General features: G+C 41.5%; 1 protein-coding gene across 4 annotated transcripts in view; it reads right to left on the bottom strand.

Annotated features, from left to right (window-relative positions):
* Positions 1 to 18,768, bottom strand: part of sh2b3 (SH2B adaptor protein 3) — a 174,687-nt gene that overhangs the window by 3,580 nt on the left and 152,339 nt on the right. For all 4 annotated transcript variants that reach the window (XM_072247476.1, XM_072247477.1, XM_072247478.1 and 1 more), the window contains 2 exons: positions 15,795 to 16,009; positions 14,799 to 14,970 (listed from right to left, as the gene is read on the bottom strand). In XM_072247476.1, coding sequence (XP_072103577.1) covers positions 14,799 to 14,970; positions 15,795 to 16,009 — 387 coding nt within the window. The remainder of the gene's footprint in view (positions 1 to 14,798; positions 14,971 to 15,794; positions 16,010 to 18,768) is intronic.

The raw sequence follows: 18,768 nt of genomic DNA, 5'->3' as shown, positions 1-18,768 counted from the left end.
ATGATGTCACTGTACCAAAACAGCCTGGTTAAAAGCATGGCCAGTTTCTGGCAAGTGTATCTTCAGTATTACAACTACAATGTTCTCAGATCCTATAACCCATATTATATCATAGAGTTAGAGTCATACAGCACAGAAACAGGCCTTTCAGCCCACTGTGTCTATGCTACCTCTGAACCTCCAGATCTTTTTAATGAGAACATTGCAGTAGCCTACCATTGCTGAGGCTTTACCAGGCACTCGGAGTATTGTGAGCAGTTTCAGACCCTTCCTCAAAAAAGATGTGCTGGCATCGGAGAGAGTCCAGAGTAGGTTAATGAGAATGATCCTTAGTGTGTGAGAAGAGCTTGGTGGCTCTGAGCCTGTACTCACTAAATTTAGAAGGATCTCATTGAAATCTATTGAATATTGAAAAGCCTAAATAGAGCGGATATGGAGAAGATGTTTCCTATACTGGATGAGTCTAGCACCAGAGGGTGGGGAGAATGGGGTCTTGGGGTATAATAAACCAACCATGACAGCTGGTGGAGTAGACTCAATGGGCCAAGTGGCCCAATTCTGCTACATTTTTATGGTCTTACTAAGTTTTACATCAGGTAATGTAAACTGATGTCCATCATCTTCTACACGTTTCTATGGGACACTACACTGGTGGGCAAGTTCGACACGTTCCTAGCTCACACAGCTGTCATACCCAGATAAAGTGGAGTGCAGCCAATTGCAAAATAAAGTTCCACTTACACTCTCAGCATTCTACCTCAAGCTCACACACAAGAGGATTTGTCTACCACACCAAAGAGTTACTGAGCAACAATGTACAGAAACAGACCCTTCAGTCAACTAGGCTAGCCCCATTTGCTTAGTAATGGCTGGAGAACAATTTAGAACCAGCCTTTCTATGATTTTAATAACACTTTAGATGGTTACCACAGAAGGAAGTCATTTGTAAATTAGTAGAACTAAGAAGTTCATCACTGCTCTGTGATACTTAGATAATTTATGTTACTTTGGGTGCCATAAACATTGTTGAGCTGAAACTCCCTGTAGATAATCCAGCATTTGACTGTTTGGAAATGCTGACAGCCACTGTTCTACCGCATTAGTCTGAAATGTGAGCTGGGGAACGTGTAGCCAAACCAGAGCTGGTGACCTGAACTGGGGATAGGCTATGCAACATGTTAAAAATGAAATCAAAGTGTGTATGATTATTAATATGGGCAACTTTCAATAATCTGGAAAATCTGAACACTCGTGGATTAATGGTGAGGAAGAGGCTTCAAGCTGTCAACAGTAAGTGACAAAGCCTTGATTCTCCATGGTCCCTGCTGAAGTCCTTCCTCCCGTTTTCCTGTTTTGTACTTTCTCAGCACAGTCATTACAATATTGTAACATCTCATCCCCGTGAAGCTGTTCATTAAATACTCTTCAAATGCACATAAGGTTATGGAAATCCTAACATTAATTTTAATGCATAACATTCATTCAAGACCTTTAACAGATTGGGAAATTACTTCAAAGTTTTTATAGTTTTAACTGAAGACACTACAGGCTACTACACTGGGTATTCTGTATAAATGTGTGGCTTCACCGTCTTACAACAATTAAGTTTGTTGGAAAGGCTTTTTTATGACTATACATACAGTGATAAGCCTCAAAGAAAATTCCTGGAAGTGACAGGGTGCATTCTTCACGCCTCCTGCAGGTGGCGATATCACTCAAGAATTACATTACAGTCTTTAACTTGCTCCTGAACCTGCAAAATTAAACCCTTTTAAGATACAAGAGCAGAATTAGACCATTTGGCTCATTAAGTCTGCTCCATGTTATTTTATAATTTTATATTATATTAAAATTCAGATCTCTTGATAATACTAGAATATGGATTCTTTACCATAATAGCATTTTTCTCCCTTAGTTAAGTTCTGGCAGATATCAGGCTGCAGCAAAGATGCTGGATTTGAGTGACAATGTTTCTGCTTTCTGCTTCATATTAAAGACTTATTTCTTTCTTTGGCATTAGAAAGAATGGGGGAGTGATCTTACTGAAACATAAAAAAAAACTTTAATCAATTTGAGGCAAAACAAAGTAGAGATTACACTATTAGGAGAGTCTTGAACAAGATACATGGTGCTGAAACATGGGTTCTCTCTCAGATCCACTCATTAATTCTATTCGTTCTACTCTTTTACACCTATAACATTTGCTGTATTAGTTAACCTTGTACCATCTCAACATACCATTTAATGAATTAGAGGATATGCAAGACAAGCTTTTCACTGTACCTTGGCACAGGTGATGATAGTAAATCAGTTTATTTATTTGAAGGGAACAGTAATTTAACCCAAGCTGCATAGGAATTTCTCCTCACAAGGTAAATTCCAAAATTCTATACCCCAGAGGGAAGTGGAACTGGTTTACTGGGGGCATTTATTTTAAAAAGTGGTTTAATTTTTGTAAGCTCGAGAAATTGCGGGCTACAGAAAAGTGGCTCAGAAGAGGAATTGATGCCTGGAGTAGCTCAGCCAAAGATCACACTGAATGGTGGGACAGGCCTGTGCTCCAGCTGTCCTGTGTGTATCATCACTACTGTTAGTGAATAACCTTGGATGTACAGGGAACTGAAAATGATTCATGACCTAACAGCCATAAGTTAAGGCCAAGTCAGCTAGCAATGGTTTATTTAGTAGATATATAATATACATTCTGTACATTTAATAAACTAGATCAAGGAAGTGATGCTCTCTGTCAGAGATTAAATTTGCACAGTACATCAAAGTCACACTAAAACTGGGCTTGTGGCAAGTGGTTATGGTAAGATGTTCTTGTTATGACGCCACAGTTACCGAATTTGGAAGAGGAAAGAGCTGAGAAAGTTTCATCTATTCCCGAAACTACAAAGCCATTTCCTGTCACCAACCTATAAACGCCAGATATTGTTGAATCATACAATATAAAACGATGCATCACTGACTGCAGTAGCAATTGTCAGAAAGCTCAGAAACTGAAAAGTCATGTATTATCAGATTCACCAAGTACATGGCCCATACAAAGATTTGGGATAATTGTTGCATATGGTTGAAATTAGTAGACTTAACACACTGATCCAACTTGCGTTACCTGACTTACAATAGATTCCTTTCAATAAACTTTAGAGGATTGCTGGTAACATCAGATACAATGAGAGAAATCACTACAAAGGAAACTGATGATGTTTTGTTACCTCAACGATACAAATTCTAACACAATGGGGCAGAGCCCACACTAGACCCACTCAGCATTCCATTCCAGACCTTCCTGTTAACATGCAGATTAAGCCTGTCATTGTGAATTTACTAATCAGCAAGCAGAACACATCACTGCAGTAATAATGAAAGGGGTTTCAATTCAAGCTCATCAGAAGGCATCAGAAAATGCAAACGTGATCAGACTCAAATAAAATTTAGTATTCTTTACAGTTCTGGGTTGCATTTCCAGTGGAAATTCCAGGCCAGGCACTAGAAAGAACAGGCCAGATTGGCTGAGGCAAGTTCTCATTTCCATACATAATGATAACATTTAAAGAAGGCTATGCTATATCCAGACAACGGCAAGTTGTTCAAACCTGCACACTGTGTCAAGGCACCAGGGTGGGGCAAAATAGATTTTGCCAAGAGTGTTGTGGATTCAAACCTGTCCTGTAAGCAGATCCACAGTTTTTGCAAAAGCAGTATGTATGTAAACACCTTATTCTCTAGTCTAGAGGTATCTTCTCAACACACGAGGTGGAGAACAGCAATATGGCCAGGAATGCACAGTGTAGGTGCCAGACTGCAGTGAGACAATTATTTTTAGCTGCCGACATTTTAACCATACACAAAAACAACCGTGTATTTTATTACCACAGGTGAGGTATTACAACATTGAAGGATCTGCAGGCACCAGTCATCACTAACACAGGAATGCTGTTTGGAGTTGCCCATTGACAAATGCCAACCATTTATGATGGATGCTGGCTTTGAAGTTTGGCCAGCCCTACCTAATTGAAGTGTTTAGCATATTTCTGTCCATTTCTTCTAGATGAACCTACCCCTGATCCATTCCTCTTCTCCAGCCTACTGATCCATCGTCCCCTTCTTCCCCATACACTGGGACCCCCATTCATTAACCCACCAACACCCTCCAATCCTTGTCAACAACCCAACCCCACCAATCCATTGCCCTGCCCCTGCCAAGACTTCAAGATGCAGTCAGCCACATTTGATATCAAGGCAGCTGCTCCAGTATTGCACTCACCTCCAGAGACAATATATACACCAAGTACATCCCTGTGCAACCAGATTTTCTATTTCCTCACTGGCAGACCCCAATTAATACGGATTGGCAACAACATCTTCCCCATACCATCAGCAAAGATGTACAGTACCACAGTATGCCTAGGCACCTGCTCTACTCACTTTATGATTATGATAGCGTGGCTAAGTTTAGCTCCAGTGCTGTATTTGTTGACCAAATCAAACTTGGTGACAAATCGACATATAGGAGAGGAAACTGAAAATCTGGTTGAGTGGTGCTACAACAACCACCTCTTGCTCAACGCCAGTGAAACCAAAGAGCTACAGGAGGAAGAAACTGGAGATTCATGAGCTGTCCTCGTTAGGTAAACAGAGGTGGAGAGGGTCAGTAGCTTTAAATTCCCTGCTGTTGGGATCTGTCCTGGGACCAGCAAGCAAGTTTCATCACAGAGGTGGCATAACAGCATCTCTGCTTTTTATTTTTAGAAGTTTGCATAGATTCAGCATGCCACCATAAATTTTGACAAACTTTTATAGATACACAGTGGAGAGTATCCCAATTATTTTCTGGTATGGAAACATAGTGCCCGGGAAGAGAAAGTGGAGGTCACAAGACAGTCCATCGCAGGCATCTCCACCATTGATACATTCACATGGAGAGCTACCACAAGAAAGCAGCATCCGTCAAGGGCCCCCCACTGTCCAGCTCTGACATGTCCTGGTTTAGGAACCATTATTGCCCTACAACCATCAGTCTCTTAAACTTCAACCACCGCTACACTGAACTGATTCTATGACCGGCTGACTCACTTTCAAGGACTTGTCCTCAGAATTGTTCTTTTTTAATTTGCTCAAGTTTGTCTTTTTCTCATTGGTTGTCAGTTTTAGTCTGTTTATGTATAGTCTTTCATAAATTCTATTTCCCCTCATAAATGCCTGCAAGAAAATGAACCTCAAGGTAGTGTATGGTAAGATATGTACTTTGATAATAAATCTACTTTGAACACATTGCAAACATTTTCATGGTAGTAGAGACAAACATTGTTTTGTGAAGTCAGTACTCTGGTGATATTTTTTCTCCAGTTCCTATGGGATCAGTTCTGACAATAAAAGGCCCTTGTTCTGCCCCATCCAAAAACACTAAACATAATTCATAAACTAAACATAGTCCTGATGAAGGGTCTCAGCCTGAAATTCAACTGCTTACTCTTCTCCATAGATGCTGCCTGACCTGCTGAGTTCCTGCAGCGTTCAGTGTGTGTTGCTTGGATTTTCAGCATCTGCAGAATTTCTCTTGTTTGTGATTAAACATAATTCAGAACATCAAAGAGGGAAATGTTTCATTAAGTAGGGAATTACATAATATTAATCTATTAACATACTGACCTTGCATATACAAACCCCATTTCCAGAAAAGTTGGGATATTTTCCAAAATGCAATAAAAACAAAATTCTGTGATATGATTTTTGTTTTACTTAACTGACAAAAGTACAAAGAAAAGATTTTCAATAGCTTTACTGACCAACTTAATTGTATTTTGTAAATATACACAAATTTAGAATTTGATGGCTGCAACACACTCAACAAAAGTTGGGACAGAGTTAAAATGAGATTGAAAAGTGCACAGAATATTCAAGTAACACCGGATTGGAAGACTCCACATTAAGCAGGCTAATTGGTAGCAGGTGAGGTATCATGACTGGGTATAAAAGTAGCGTCCATCAAAGGCTCAGTCTTTGCAAGCAAGGATGGGTCGTGGCTCACCCCTTTGTGCCAAAATTCGTGAGGGAATTGTTAGTCAGTTCAAAAGGAACATTTCTCAACTCAAGATTGCAGAGAATTTAGGTCTTTCAACACCTACAGTACATAATATTGTGAAAAGATTCAGAGAATCCAGAGACTTAGTGCGTAAAGGGCAAGGTCGGAAACCACTGTTGAATGCGCGTGATCTTCGAGTCCTCAGGCAACACTGCCTAAGAAACCATCATGCTACTGTGACAATTATAGCCACCTGGGTTCGGGAGCACTTCAGAAAACCATTGTCACTCAACACAGTCCGTCGCTGCATCCAGAAATGCAACTTGAAACTGTATTACGCAAGGAGGAAGCCATACATCAACTCTATGCAGAAACGCCGGTGAGTTCTCTGGGCCCGAGCTCATCTCAGATGGACCGAAAGACTGTGGAACCGTGTGCTGTGGTCAGATGAGTCCACATTTCAGCTAGTTTTCGGAAAAAACGGGTGTCGAGTTCTCCGTGCCAAAGATGAAAACGACCATCCAGATTGTTTGCAACGAAAGGTGGTATGGGGGTGCATCAGTGCCCACGGCATGGGTGAGTTGCATGTATATAAAGGTACCATTGACTCTGAGGCGTATATTAGGATTTTAGAGAGAGATATGTTGCCATCAAGGCGACGTCTCTTCCCGGGACGTCCATACTATTTCAGCAGGACAATGCCAGACCACATTTTGCACGGGCTACAACAGCGTGGCTTTGTAGACACAGAGTGCGTGTGCTTGACTGGCCTGCTGCCAGTCCAGATCTAACTCCTATTGAAAATGTATGGCGCATCATGAAGAGGAGAATCAGACAACGGAGACCACGGACTGGTGAGCAGCTGAAGTCTTATATCAAGCAAGAATGGACAAAATTTCCAATTGCAGATCTACTACAATTAGTATCTTCAGTTCCAAAACGATTAAAAGGTGTTATTAAAAGGAAAGGTGATGTAACACAATGGTAAACATGCCTCTGTCTCAACTTTTGTTGAGTGTGTTGCAGCCATCAAATTCTAAATTTGTGTATGTTTACAAAATACAATTAAGTTGGTCAGTAAAACTATTGAAAATCTTTTCTTTGTACTTTTGTCAGTTAAGTTTTGTACTTTTGTTGGAGTTTTTCGAGGAGGTTACAAGGAAAGTGGATGAAGGGAAGGCAGTGGATATTGTCTACATGGACTTCAGTAAGGCCTTTGACAAGGTCCCGCATGGGAGGTTAGTTAGGAAAATTCAGTCGCTAGGTATACATGGAGAGGTGGTAAACTGGATTGGACATTGGCTCGATGGAAGAAGCCAGAGAGTGGTGCTAGAGAATTGCTTCTCTGAGTGGAGGCCTGTGACTAGTGGTGTGCCACAGGGATCAGTGCTGGGTCCATTGTTATTTGTCATCTATATCAATGATCTGGATGATAATGTGGTAAATTGGATCAGCAAGTTTGCTGATGATACAAAGATTGGAGGTGTAGTAGACAGTGAGAAAGGTTTTCAGAGCCTGCAGAGGGACTTGGACCAGCTGGAAAAATGGGCTGAAAAATGGCAGATGGAGTTTAATACTGACAAGTGTGAGGTATTGCACGTTGGAAGGACAAACCAACGTAGAACATACAGGGTTAATGGTAAGGCACTGAGGTGTGCAGTGGAACAGAGGGATCTGGGAATACAGATACAAAATTCCCTAAAAGTGTCGTCACAGGTAGATAGAGTCGTAAAGAGAGATTTTGGTACATTGGCCTTTATTAATCGAAGTATTGAGTATAAGAGCTGGAATGTTATGATGAGGTTGTATAAGGCATTGGTGAGGCCGAATCTGGAGTATTGTGTTCAGTTTTGGTCACCAAATTACAGGAAGGATATAAATAAGGTTGAAAGAGTGCAGAGAAGGTTTACAAGGATGTTGCCGGACTTGAGAAACTCAGTTACAGAGAAAGGTTGAATAGGTTAGGACTTTATTCCCTGGAGCGTAGAAGAATGAGGGGAGATTTGATAGAGGTATATAAAATTATGATGGGTATAGATAGAGTGAATGCAAGCAGGCTTTTTCCACTGAGGCAAGGGGAGAAAAAAACCAGAGGACATGGGCTAAGGGTGAGGGGGGGAAAGTTTAAAGGGAACATTAGCAGGGGCTTCTTCACACAGAGAGTGGTGGGAGTATGGAATGAGCTGCCAGACGAGGTGGTAAATGCGGGTTCTTTTTTAACATTTAAGAATAAATTGGACAGATACATGGATGGGAGGTGTATGGAGGGATATGGTCCGTGTGCAGGTCAGTGGGACTAGGCAGAAAATGGTTCGGCACAGCCAAAAAGGGCCAAAGGGCCTGTTTCTGTGCTGTAGTTTCTATGGTTCTATGGTAAATAAAGGTTCACGTGAATTAACATATCACAGATTTTTGTTTTTATTGAATTTTGGAAAATATCCCAACTTTTCTGGAAATGGGGTTTGTATAAGTGTGTCTGTCTTAAAGCAAAAATAATTATCCAAGGAGGAAAGGAAAAGTACATCGCATCCGGAGTTTCTCCGGTTAGCGGACGATTTCCCTTCACACCTCTCTGACGTAGTGGGAAACCACGTACGAGGCAAGTTACAGCAGTGGTTTGCCATTGCCTTCTGCTGGGTGAGTTTCCAAAGAGATCACCAGCTCGTAACCCAGCATGGATGGAAAGCGTGCAGGGGCACCGGCTGGATTCAAACTCGGGACCTTTCGTCCCGACGTCCGACGCTGATGCCATGACTCCACCAGCCGGGTTGATGAAACTACTGAAAGATTATTTTTTTGAAAAAGCGATCTTAAAACTGAAGTTTTGTCAAATCAGTGACAGCAGCACTGGGTTCTTTGTCCAATAAGGGCCAAATCATTGTGGGGCACATGGATTGCTGCATAGAACTGGAAGGAGATTTTTAAAATGCAGATTTCTTGTATTAAGTTATTTAAATATTTCTGAATCATGATGTAAACTGACTGAAGTATTCAATGATTGCACAAATGTGCAAAAAAAAAAAGAAATCAGTGTTTCTAAGGACAGTCTGTAAATTATTTTTTAAATATAAAGAAGAATTTCACATGCAGTATGCAGAAATGTAGTTGGGGAAATGGCATTCTGACAGTAAAAGATATTTGAGGACACGGGTTACAGCAAATGAAACAACATTGTGTTGAAATAGGAAGTAATTTTTAGCAACAATCCAATTGTTTAATTCACTTCAATGGAGTTGAATGTGGGATGGTTGCAATGGCTAAATTCTATCCTCACCAAATAAAAGAGAAAAATGGTCACTCATCATTAAAACTGATGTCACCGGTTTAATCAAGAATACTGCAATTCATTGACATTTGTAGCAGGAAATGCTTTTTCATTATCAAATAAGTACGTTGTCTGTTGCAATCAAAAAAGTCAATGAACATTACACTAAGATTTGATATAAAGTGTTCAGTTGCTTTTACGTTATCAAATGTTTGTGATTATTGCCTTTTATTGAATTTCTTGCAAAACTGACATCTCACTTTTTGAAAAGTATTTGTTACTTTATAAACCACTGAGAGTGTAACTGTTATAATATCGCTATCTGCTCTTAATTTCTTCAAGATGTCTACAATTAATTTAATATATTCAGACAGCAAGATTTTAAATTGTGAAAGTAGGTTTCAAAAACAGTCTTTCAGAAAAAATTGATACAGTCGGCACTCTTTCAAAACTTTGTAAAGTACTCTTGATCTACATGAACCTGTAGTTTGTTGTGGTACATTATACACAAAGACCAAGCACTCTCACCGTTTCGTTATCATCAATTCTTCCTCTCATTACTCTTGCCATTCCCAGGAGAGCTGACTGACCACAAAAACAAGTAGCAGCCAAGAAATATGTAAGAAGCTAAATTCATGTAACAGCCAAAAGCTACTGCTGCTAGAAGTCTGAAATAAATGCAGAAGATGCTGCGCTGTTCAGCAAGTCAGCCATTGTCCGAGGACACAGAAGCAGAGATGACATTTCAAGTCGGTGACATACATAACAATGATGAGCAGGCAGATGCAAACAATGATGTGACATCGCATAAAGAGCTGGGAGCATTTCTTTGGACTTCAGATTAATATTTACCTCTATTCAGGTCGATGAAAGATCAGCAATCTGAATCACTAACTGTTTCTTTTGCACAGAAAACAAATTATTAATGTTTCCTTTCACTTTCTAGTGGAGGAAGATAAAGGAGAAGTGTGAATGAGGCTCAGGGGATTGCTCAGTTTGGAACTGGCACATAGCCTCATCTTTGTGTTGTAATAAATGAGTGAGTAGTTTGATGTATGTATATACTATGATGTCATTATCAGCATGCACTTCTCACCTTTGGTCAAGTTTGAGACTTCAGTCTGGTCAAATCCCATCAGTCCACAGTACAGCCTCTGCAGATGGAGCAGAGTTAAGGCTGATTTATACGCTGTAGGCCTGATTTATACTTTTGCGTAGCCCTACGCCATAGCGAGCATACGTAGTCGTGTCTGCGTCGCTCTGCAATTCACCACCAAAACGCTAGTTGGCGGTGGGGTTTCTATGCCACTGTGTTGAGTTTCTTCGTGAGAGGCATGGACGAGGAAATGCATTTCAAATATTTTCAGATGTCGGCAGGTAGATTTGATGATTTGGTTCATCGTCTCCAACTGATTATTTCGCGTCAGTGTACAGACATGGCGGAGAAGAGCAACCAGAAATGCGATGCAACCAAGTGGACCAATCACAGTTGTTGCGGTCTGTGTCGCCGTGCGAGTTACGTTTTTGGAGAGGTGCACATCACCCTACCGCATAGGGTACGCGGTACCTACGGCGTACGTTTGACGCACAAGTATAAATCAGCCTTTATAGATCAGCCACAGAGAGGTGCTGAATGACTTCACTGTGGGATTTAGCACCAAAAATGTCCTCCATCATAACACTTACTGCTTAGATTCCCAGGCTACAACCAAAGAAACTGTATTCACATTCTGACAAAGCCAATTCAACAGTTATGCTGAAATGAACAGGGCCTTTGCAAAAAGGAAAATTATCAAAGCACACGTGCCAAAGTCAAAGAGCTAAAAGTGCAGAGCAAGTTGGTCGGTATGAAGAAACATCGTTACAATAAACTACAATTTGGAATCTCGGCAAGTCTCCACCACATTTTCTGTACTTGTTCTCTTCGCATTCCAGCGAACCTGTCCTCTTCCCTCCTCCACCTTTTGCTGCAACTTACAGGTTGTTTTATTTCTAACTTTTCCCCCAGTGGGTCAGTGATTGGAAATGTGAAGTCTGTTCTACTCTCATTGAAAACCTGTTTAATGTTCCAGAATTTTATACTTAAAGTTTCCAGCATCCAGAATATCTTGCTTTTAAACCATGATTTATGTCAGCTTAGTTGGTAGCACTCTACTCCAATCCAAATCCAATTCCTGCAACAAAAACCTACATGAGATGCAATACCTTGTCAGGCTGTTGCTCAGGACCAAGGCCAACTTGCTTCCACTCTGGATACACAAGGTCAATGTGGGAAACTCAGACTCTCTCACAGATGAAGCAGATAATGGTAGAAGGGAGGTGTGGGTGGTAAGTTTGTGAGGCGTTCCTAGAGAATGACGAGATGCTTTCTATTATCCTGAATGCTCCTGCCCACTTCAACTGGTTTTGGCCGAGATTCCCATTTAACCACAAAGCTTTCACCCACATCCCTGATCTGTTTCTTCTGTCTGATCTCCTACTGTGATAGGGATTAGAACCAACTCTTTTTGATAAAGAGTCTGGTGCCAGGCATGTGAATGAATGACGTCCAATGCAGCCAAGTGAGTCTACTTAAGGTTTATGGTTCCCTTGTCTTTCTGGTGGACTTGGAGAAATTTTGCAGAAATAGCATCACTGGCTATCTTTAGTATCTTGAGTTGACATCTGTGGGCAGACCTAGTGTCAGCAGGGATCTCTGCCGACTGAGAGACCAAGTGCACTCTACCAAGTCTCGATCTTCAAGCATTCTTTTCCTCAAAGGGCCAGCGGCTATGCAGGTGCACTGAAAGTGATGGTGAATTACATCAAAGATGCTCACCTTTCAAATACTCTGTTAAACTAATGCCCTGTGCTCTGTCACATAGAAAGAAAAGGTACCATGGCACTATTTTGAAGAGTAGGGAAATAAAACCTGGTCATTGCAATATTTACCCTTCACTTGCCCTTACTCAAATATATTACTTGCTCATTAGCATCACATTGTTATTTGTGAGAGCTTGCTATGGCAAATCACTTTTCCAACTCTACAAAAAAGGGAAGAAATAAAATGCTTTGGAACATTTCTAACTGCTAATGGAAATGTGTTAGTTTTTCTTTTAAAAAAGATGATCAGAATTTCATTCATTACACAAGAGAAAAATAGTCACTTGCATAAATCTCTGTTATAATCTCTCGCTAACTTACAGCAACATAAGAGGGGAGCAAGTGAAACCAACCTAAACTAAAAGACAACCCTTCATTTACCAACAATAAACACACAATGCTGCTGGAGAAAGAGCTCAGAGAGATAACAGACATTTATATTATCTGTAAAGAACAACTGGTTTTAGAAAGAATATTTTCCCCCTCACCAAAAGAACTTTAATTTTGCAAAATTTAAAATTATATGATCTGCTTATTTTCTTTTTTGTTCTCTGCCCATAGCCCTGCTACTTTCCAGATTTTGGACATATCCCCATTCAGCCTCCAAGCCCACCTCTGCCCTTAATATCCATCAGGGATACTCTGCTCTTGGATTTCTTTGCCCTTTGCATCTGCCTCATATGTATCTCTAATGTTAATCAGACTTAATTTCTCAAATTTTAAATATATCAATGCGAAACAGTTCACCCTGGACTCAGTAACATACAGAGGGGTCTTTAGTGTTTAAAATGCTAGCAGTTTGGTACAGGACAAGGACTGGATTTCAGCTATGGCTCGTGCGCTCTCTCTCTCTCTCTCTCTCTTCCCCCTCTCTGTGGTTTTGCCATCACAGTAGTGACTGCAGCTGGGGGAGAGGTGCTAAGAACTGCGGACCACTCTAGGATCACTGCCAGTACCATTCAGTGTTCCGGTAACAGGAAGGAAGCTTGTTTGTACTGGGTGAACTGAACAGCCAGATTTCACTCAGTAACAGATGGAAAGCTTTATCATAAAGCAGTACAGACTGAGAAAGCCTGGTCGGAAATGACAACTCATCCCAGCTGTGGCAGGCAGACCAAGCATTTGGCTGCTCTGGGGATTTGAACTTGTGGACATCAATGCCGGGAAGCTAGATCTGGTTGGAGGCAGTTTGCGAATCCCCCGATTTAGTATGGACAATGTGTTACAGTGCTCCACTTTTCAATCAAAACTTTTAATGAAGATCCAGTTGGTTCTCGTGAACTGCCCCTTTTCCTAACCACAGCCCAACCTGCTACCACTGCCTTAGAATCCTAAATTCAGAGCTTAGGCTCCAACTAATTCCAATGATCCAACAGCTAAGTTATAACATCTATTAACATTCATTCCTTCTGCATGGGTTCTTGAAAACAGGCTCATAAAACTGGAGCAACAAACTATCTAATAGAACAGGGGTTCCCAGCCTGGTGTCCACGCACGATGGGTCCATGGCATAAAGAAAAAGGCTGCACACCTCTGTAATAGATGAACTTAGCCAGAGGATTCAGGCGGGAGGAGAGATAGCAGCACGCCGTGCGCGCACAGCCCTCCGATGAATATATTGTACCCGTTAAATAGGGGCCATGGACAATTCTGATTTGATGGAGATAGCTGTGAAAGCACAGAGGAACATCTGGAGAAATTTCTGAAACGCCAGTTCGCTGCTGTTGTTACTGCGCGGTTGGGAATCTTCCAGAGGGAAGGCCTCAAAATCCCCGGCTTTGCCTGCTGCTGGTGACCGAAGCTGAGGTCGAATCGTGCGGACAGGGATGGCGCACAGTACTCGGTGTCGGATAGTTGATTGGAGGCTCGAAGTTTTCGGATGACTCAGAGTTGGACTGTGGTCGGGCATGGTAGGGAGAGTTTTTCTTCCTTCTCCTGTCTGCGTGAGATGTGGGACATTTGAGAGACTTTGAACTTTTTACTGTGCTCATGGACTTCTTCATCAAGTTATGGTATTCTGCACTGTTGTAACTATATGTTATAATTATGTGGTTTTGTCAGTTTTTTCAGTCTTGGTCTGTCCTGTGTTTTGTGATATCGCACCGGAGGAAATATTGTATCATTTCTTAATGCATGCATTACTAAATGATAATAAAAGAGGACTACATGTCTTCATAATCTAAATCTAATGATGAGTTTCAACCCGAAACATTGACAAGTCCTCTCCTTCTGCAGATTCTGCTCCAAAACCAAGTTCCTCCAGCAGGTTGTCCGATGCCTCAGATTCCAACATCTGCAGAGCCTCCATTATAAAACTGGAGGTTCCATTTTACTGGCAATATACTGGTTGATTCCATATGATGTGCAAAAACTGGCCAATATCCCTGGGTACCAGATCAAAAAAATCCTAAGGTAATTACCTGAACTTAAGTGAGAGATCAAGAGAGTGTGTCCATGCACAAACCATAGACTGTATCAACTTTGGACCTTTTGCTAGGCCTGCCACAAATTAGGAATTGTAAAATATGAAGCTTGAACTAAGTTTCAGAAATGCCATCATCCATAAAGACACAAGGTCTTTATCTCAGCTGTTACGATGTAAATCTTACGTCTGCACTTAAGATGTAAATCTGGTCTTACCTTGCTGTGAAGGAATTGCCACCACATAACTAGATAGTTTGACTTCTCGAGATGTACCACACTCCAAGGGGATTGCAAATGTTCCAAAATAGCTCAGCATTTCTGTGACAGAGTGGAAACGGAAATGTTGGACGAGGCACTTCCCAGTTTCGGTCACAAGCAGTCGTAGGTGCTTGAAAAGTTGAAACAAAATTTGTCAATCGCTGGACAAAATTACTGCACATCACTTATTGAACAATGACTAGTTTATGTATCTTAACAAATATGAACAGTCCCACAATGCCAGAAGGCTGAAGAAAAAAAATCTTCAGTTTTGCTTCCAATGGCCATTTAGATCTGCTTTTAGTCGAACTCACAGACCTGAACATGTGGAACATATCAATACCAACAGCTCTGAAGTACAATCTCTTGGCCTTGGCAATTTCTTCCCCTCCAAAGGTCTTTCAATCATAAATACCCCTCAATTATTTAATACAAAGGATGAAGCTACTAGGTTAATAGTTGAAGCAAGTTATCGAAATCTTTTAGAAACTCAGTGCGTGAACACCTAGGCAAGCAGGAAATCGAGGCACGAGGGATTCGTGGACAGTTGGCTACTTCTGGCTGAACTAGTTTGTGATAAGTGGTGATATCTGGGCATCAGTATTGTGTCTCAGCTTTGTCACAGCAAGGAAGATTTGTTTTCTTCAATACAGTACAGAAGATGGCCATTCAGCCCATCAATGGAAGCAATCCTATTAGTCCCATCCCCTCTCCCCACTTATGGTCATAAACCATATTTTCCAAGATAACTCAGCAGTTAGAATCTGTTTCTCCTAGTTTTAAAGGATCTTGGGAAACATTTGAAATCAAAGACCAAGTGCACATTGCAATTCATTCCCACTTTTATCTATACTTCATATTTATTAATGCAATGCCACAAATGCATATGTATTTGATGCACACAGCCAGTGAATATGTTAATGTACACAAGGTAAATTGATTCTTGCATTGTACCTTTGCTCTCCCCTGGTAGTTGAATGTGAGGACGTATTCTCCTCGCTGTGTTTCACTCTGCCGCACAAGGAAGACCCCGTGACCCTCGGTTCCTGGAATCTGTACCAGCTGAGCTGCCTTGAATCGAGAGATTGGACCATGAAACCAGGCATAGGATGAGAAGAGCTGGTCCGTCTTGTGGTAGGGCTGTTCTGACGCGCAGTGATGTGCGGCTCCTGACAACAGAAATAATTTTTCTTTAAATCCAGAAATTGCTTTGGAAGATGAGAAAGTTTTAATGGGAGTGGAATTCTGGTCAATAGTTTTTGCAGAAACTCAGCGCAAGATTGCATTGTTTCTTTCAACAGACCATCTACTAAAATTACCAAAATGACAATGTTTCATTGTGTGAACTGAATGCACTTCACTAATTAACTTAAACCGAACTAATGTATTTGAAGCTGGCTGGTGGTGCAGTGGTATCTGTGCCGGACTTTGAGGGAAGTGGTTGCGGGTTCAAATCCAGACAGCTCCTTGCACGCTTTCCATCCGTGTTAGGTTGAGGTTTGAGCTAGCAACTCGGCCTCGTTAAAAAAAAATAGACAAAAACAATAAAGAAATGGCACAGTTGCCACCTGATACGCCACAAGGCGCAGAAAGGAACGACGACAATTGAAGTGAAGAAATACTTGGAAAAGCTCGGCTTGTTACAGGTCAGTCAACACAAATTCACGTTAGGGTGGTTGTACTTAGCCAAGCTACAGCAGCTTCTCATCAAGGTTCATGACACTGTGAAAAAGAAGCAATGAAACTGAACACCAGAGATTCTACCAGATGCTGGAAATGCAGAGTAACACACACACACACACACACACACTCTCTCTCTCTCTCTCACTCACTCACTCACTCACGCCTGGCCTGCCGAGATCCTCCAGCAGTCTGCGTGACAATGAAACTAAGATGGTGCCAGTTAAAATCATTCTGACAAAGTCCTACATCTGATTAAAACGCTACTGGTGAACAAATAAACTGCATCATTGAAAGATTGGCATACAAGCAGCTAAGACGAGAATGTTCAGACTGCTAAGAGGTTACTGCTGGAGCATTGTATTCCAGGCTTGTACCAAGGGACCTTGTTATTTTTAATGATTGCCTGACCTTCCAATAAGCAAGCAAGTAAGTTTGCAGATTGCACCAAGTTGGGAAAAGCCACTGACCAATAAAAATAATTCAACTCATTCAGATCAGTACACAGGTTACAGTTCATTGTGGATACAGTCAATCTAATGGGAACAAGGAACCTCAAGAGGGCTGTGAGTCAAACAGAGCACTGGTTTGAAGCCATCAATGGAACTGAGAATGGAAAATACTGCAGAGGTTTATTTTGGGGATAGACACTTCACTGCGGCTGCAATTTGAAACATCTGATCATCAAGAGATTTCCACTGCCTTCCAGGTAACATCGAGGTCAAGGGTTCCCAACCTAGGGTCGATGGATCCGTTGCTTAATGGCATTGATCCATGGCATTAAAAAAAAAATTGGGAACCTCTGATCTAACAAAAATGAAAATTGAATTCATTTTTAAAAAAGTCACTGCAGTTAGGTTATGAGGTCTGGTGAAAGTTTCACACACCCAAGGGTAAGAGAACTCAACAAAACTTTTTCAGTGGAAGATTGATTTATTAAGAAGCGAGGCAGTGAGTAAATATTCAACCAGATCAAGAATCACATGAACATTTTTGACGAGGTTGCGAACTACCCAAAACCCACTCAGCCTTCATGTTTAGTGTACGGCAAGATGGAGCAAATTTGTAAACAATCATTTCCCGACTTAAAATGGAAATACAATGCGAGTCCCCGCTCCCAACACATTCCCTTCTGGCTTCCAAAGTGTCGACACAATGATGTAGGGTACCATGGTGGTGTGGCTGCTAGCGCGACACCACTGCAGCTTGGGGTGTCAGAGTTTGGAGTTCGATTCCACCGTCCTCTGTAAGAGGTCTGTACGTCCTTCCCGTAAGCTCCCTCTGGGTGCTCCAGTTTCCCCCCGCGGTTTAGTTGGCCATTGTAAATTGTCCTGTGATTAGGCTGGGGTTAATTAGGTGGGTTGTGGTGCGGCCTGCTAGGCTGGAAGGGCTTGTTCCACAACTGTACAAAATAAAATGCTTCTGCAAACATGGCATTTCCCTGCTTCATTCATGTACCAGTGACCCCCTCAAGAAGGGAGCTAGTGGCAGGGAATGACGGCAGATTTTTGGCCAATGGAAGACACAAAATAATGCTCCATTTCAAAAAAATACCCAAAAGGAAATTTGTCCAAAAAGGGAGTCTGCCATTCATCTACTCACCTACTCATCTGCTGACTGCCAGAGAAAAGCTGCTCAATAACACACCCAAGTAACCCCAAAGCACATTTCTCCTGATTAAACACAGTCTGAACTAAGTAGGTCAGATGAATAATAGGCATGTTTCCTCTGCAGAGGCTAACCAAAGGGAATAGTTAAAAAAGAAAATCCATAAAAAGTTATTGTGAAGTCAGGAAAATTGATAGAGCAGCCTTCAATTAGCAGTTTTCTCAGTGTCCAATTGCCATGCCTGCAATTGTGTGACCTACCACTGCACTGGCTTCTGAGAGACATGTTGCCAGATTAAACATGCACACTGCCTCAGTGCTGGGCTGGGGGGGTTAGAGAAGAGGGCTACCTCAGGCTTCACAGTGCTCTCCTGGGGTTGGATTTTTAGCAACGAAAGGAGTCCTCGTAGAGGGCTGAGAAGTGGAGAATGAGCAATTTCAAGTTCCTGGGCATCAATATCTCTGAGGATCTATCCTGGACCCAACATATTGATGCAATTATAGAGAAGGCACAACGGCAGCTATATCTCTTTAGGAGTTTAAGGAGATTTGGTATGTGACCAAAGACACTCGCAGATTTCTACAGAAGGACCATGGAGAGCATTCTAACTGACTGCAACACCGTCTGGTATGGGGAAGGG

The sequence above is a fragment of the Mobula birostris genome, chromosome 31 (genome assembly GCF_030028105.1).
Source record: "Mobula birostris isolate sMobBir1 chromosome 31, sMobBir1.hap1, whole genome shotgun sequence".
NCBI lineage: Eukaryota > Metazoa > Chordata > Chondrichthyes > Myliobatiformes > Myliobatidae > Mobula > Mobula birostris.
The sequence above is the reverse complement of the archived record's forward strand: the minus strand, read 5'-3'. Positions and strand labels throughout refer to the sequence as shown.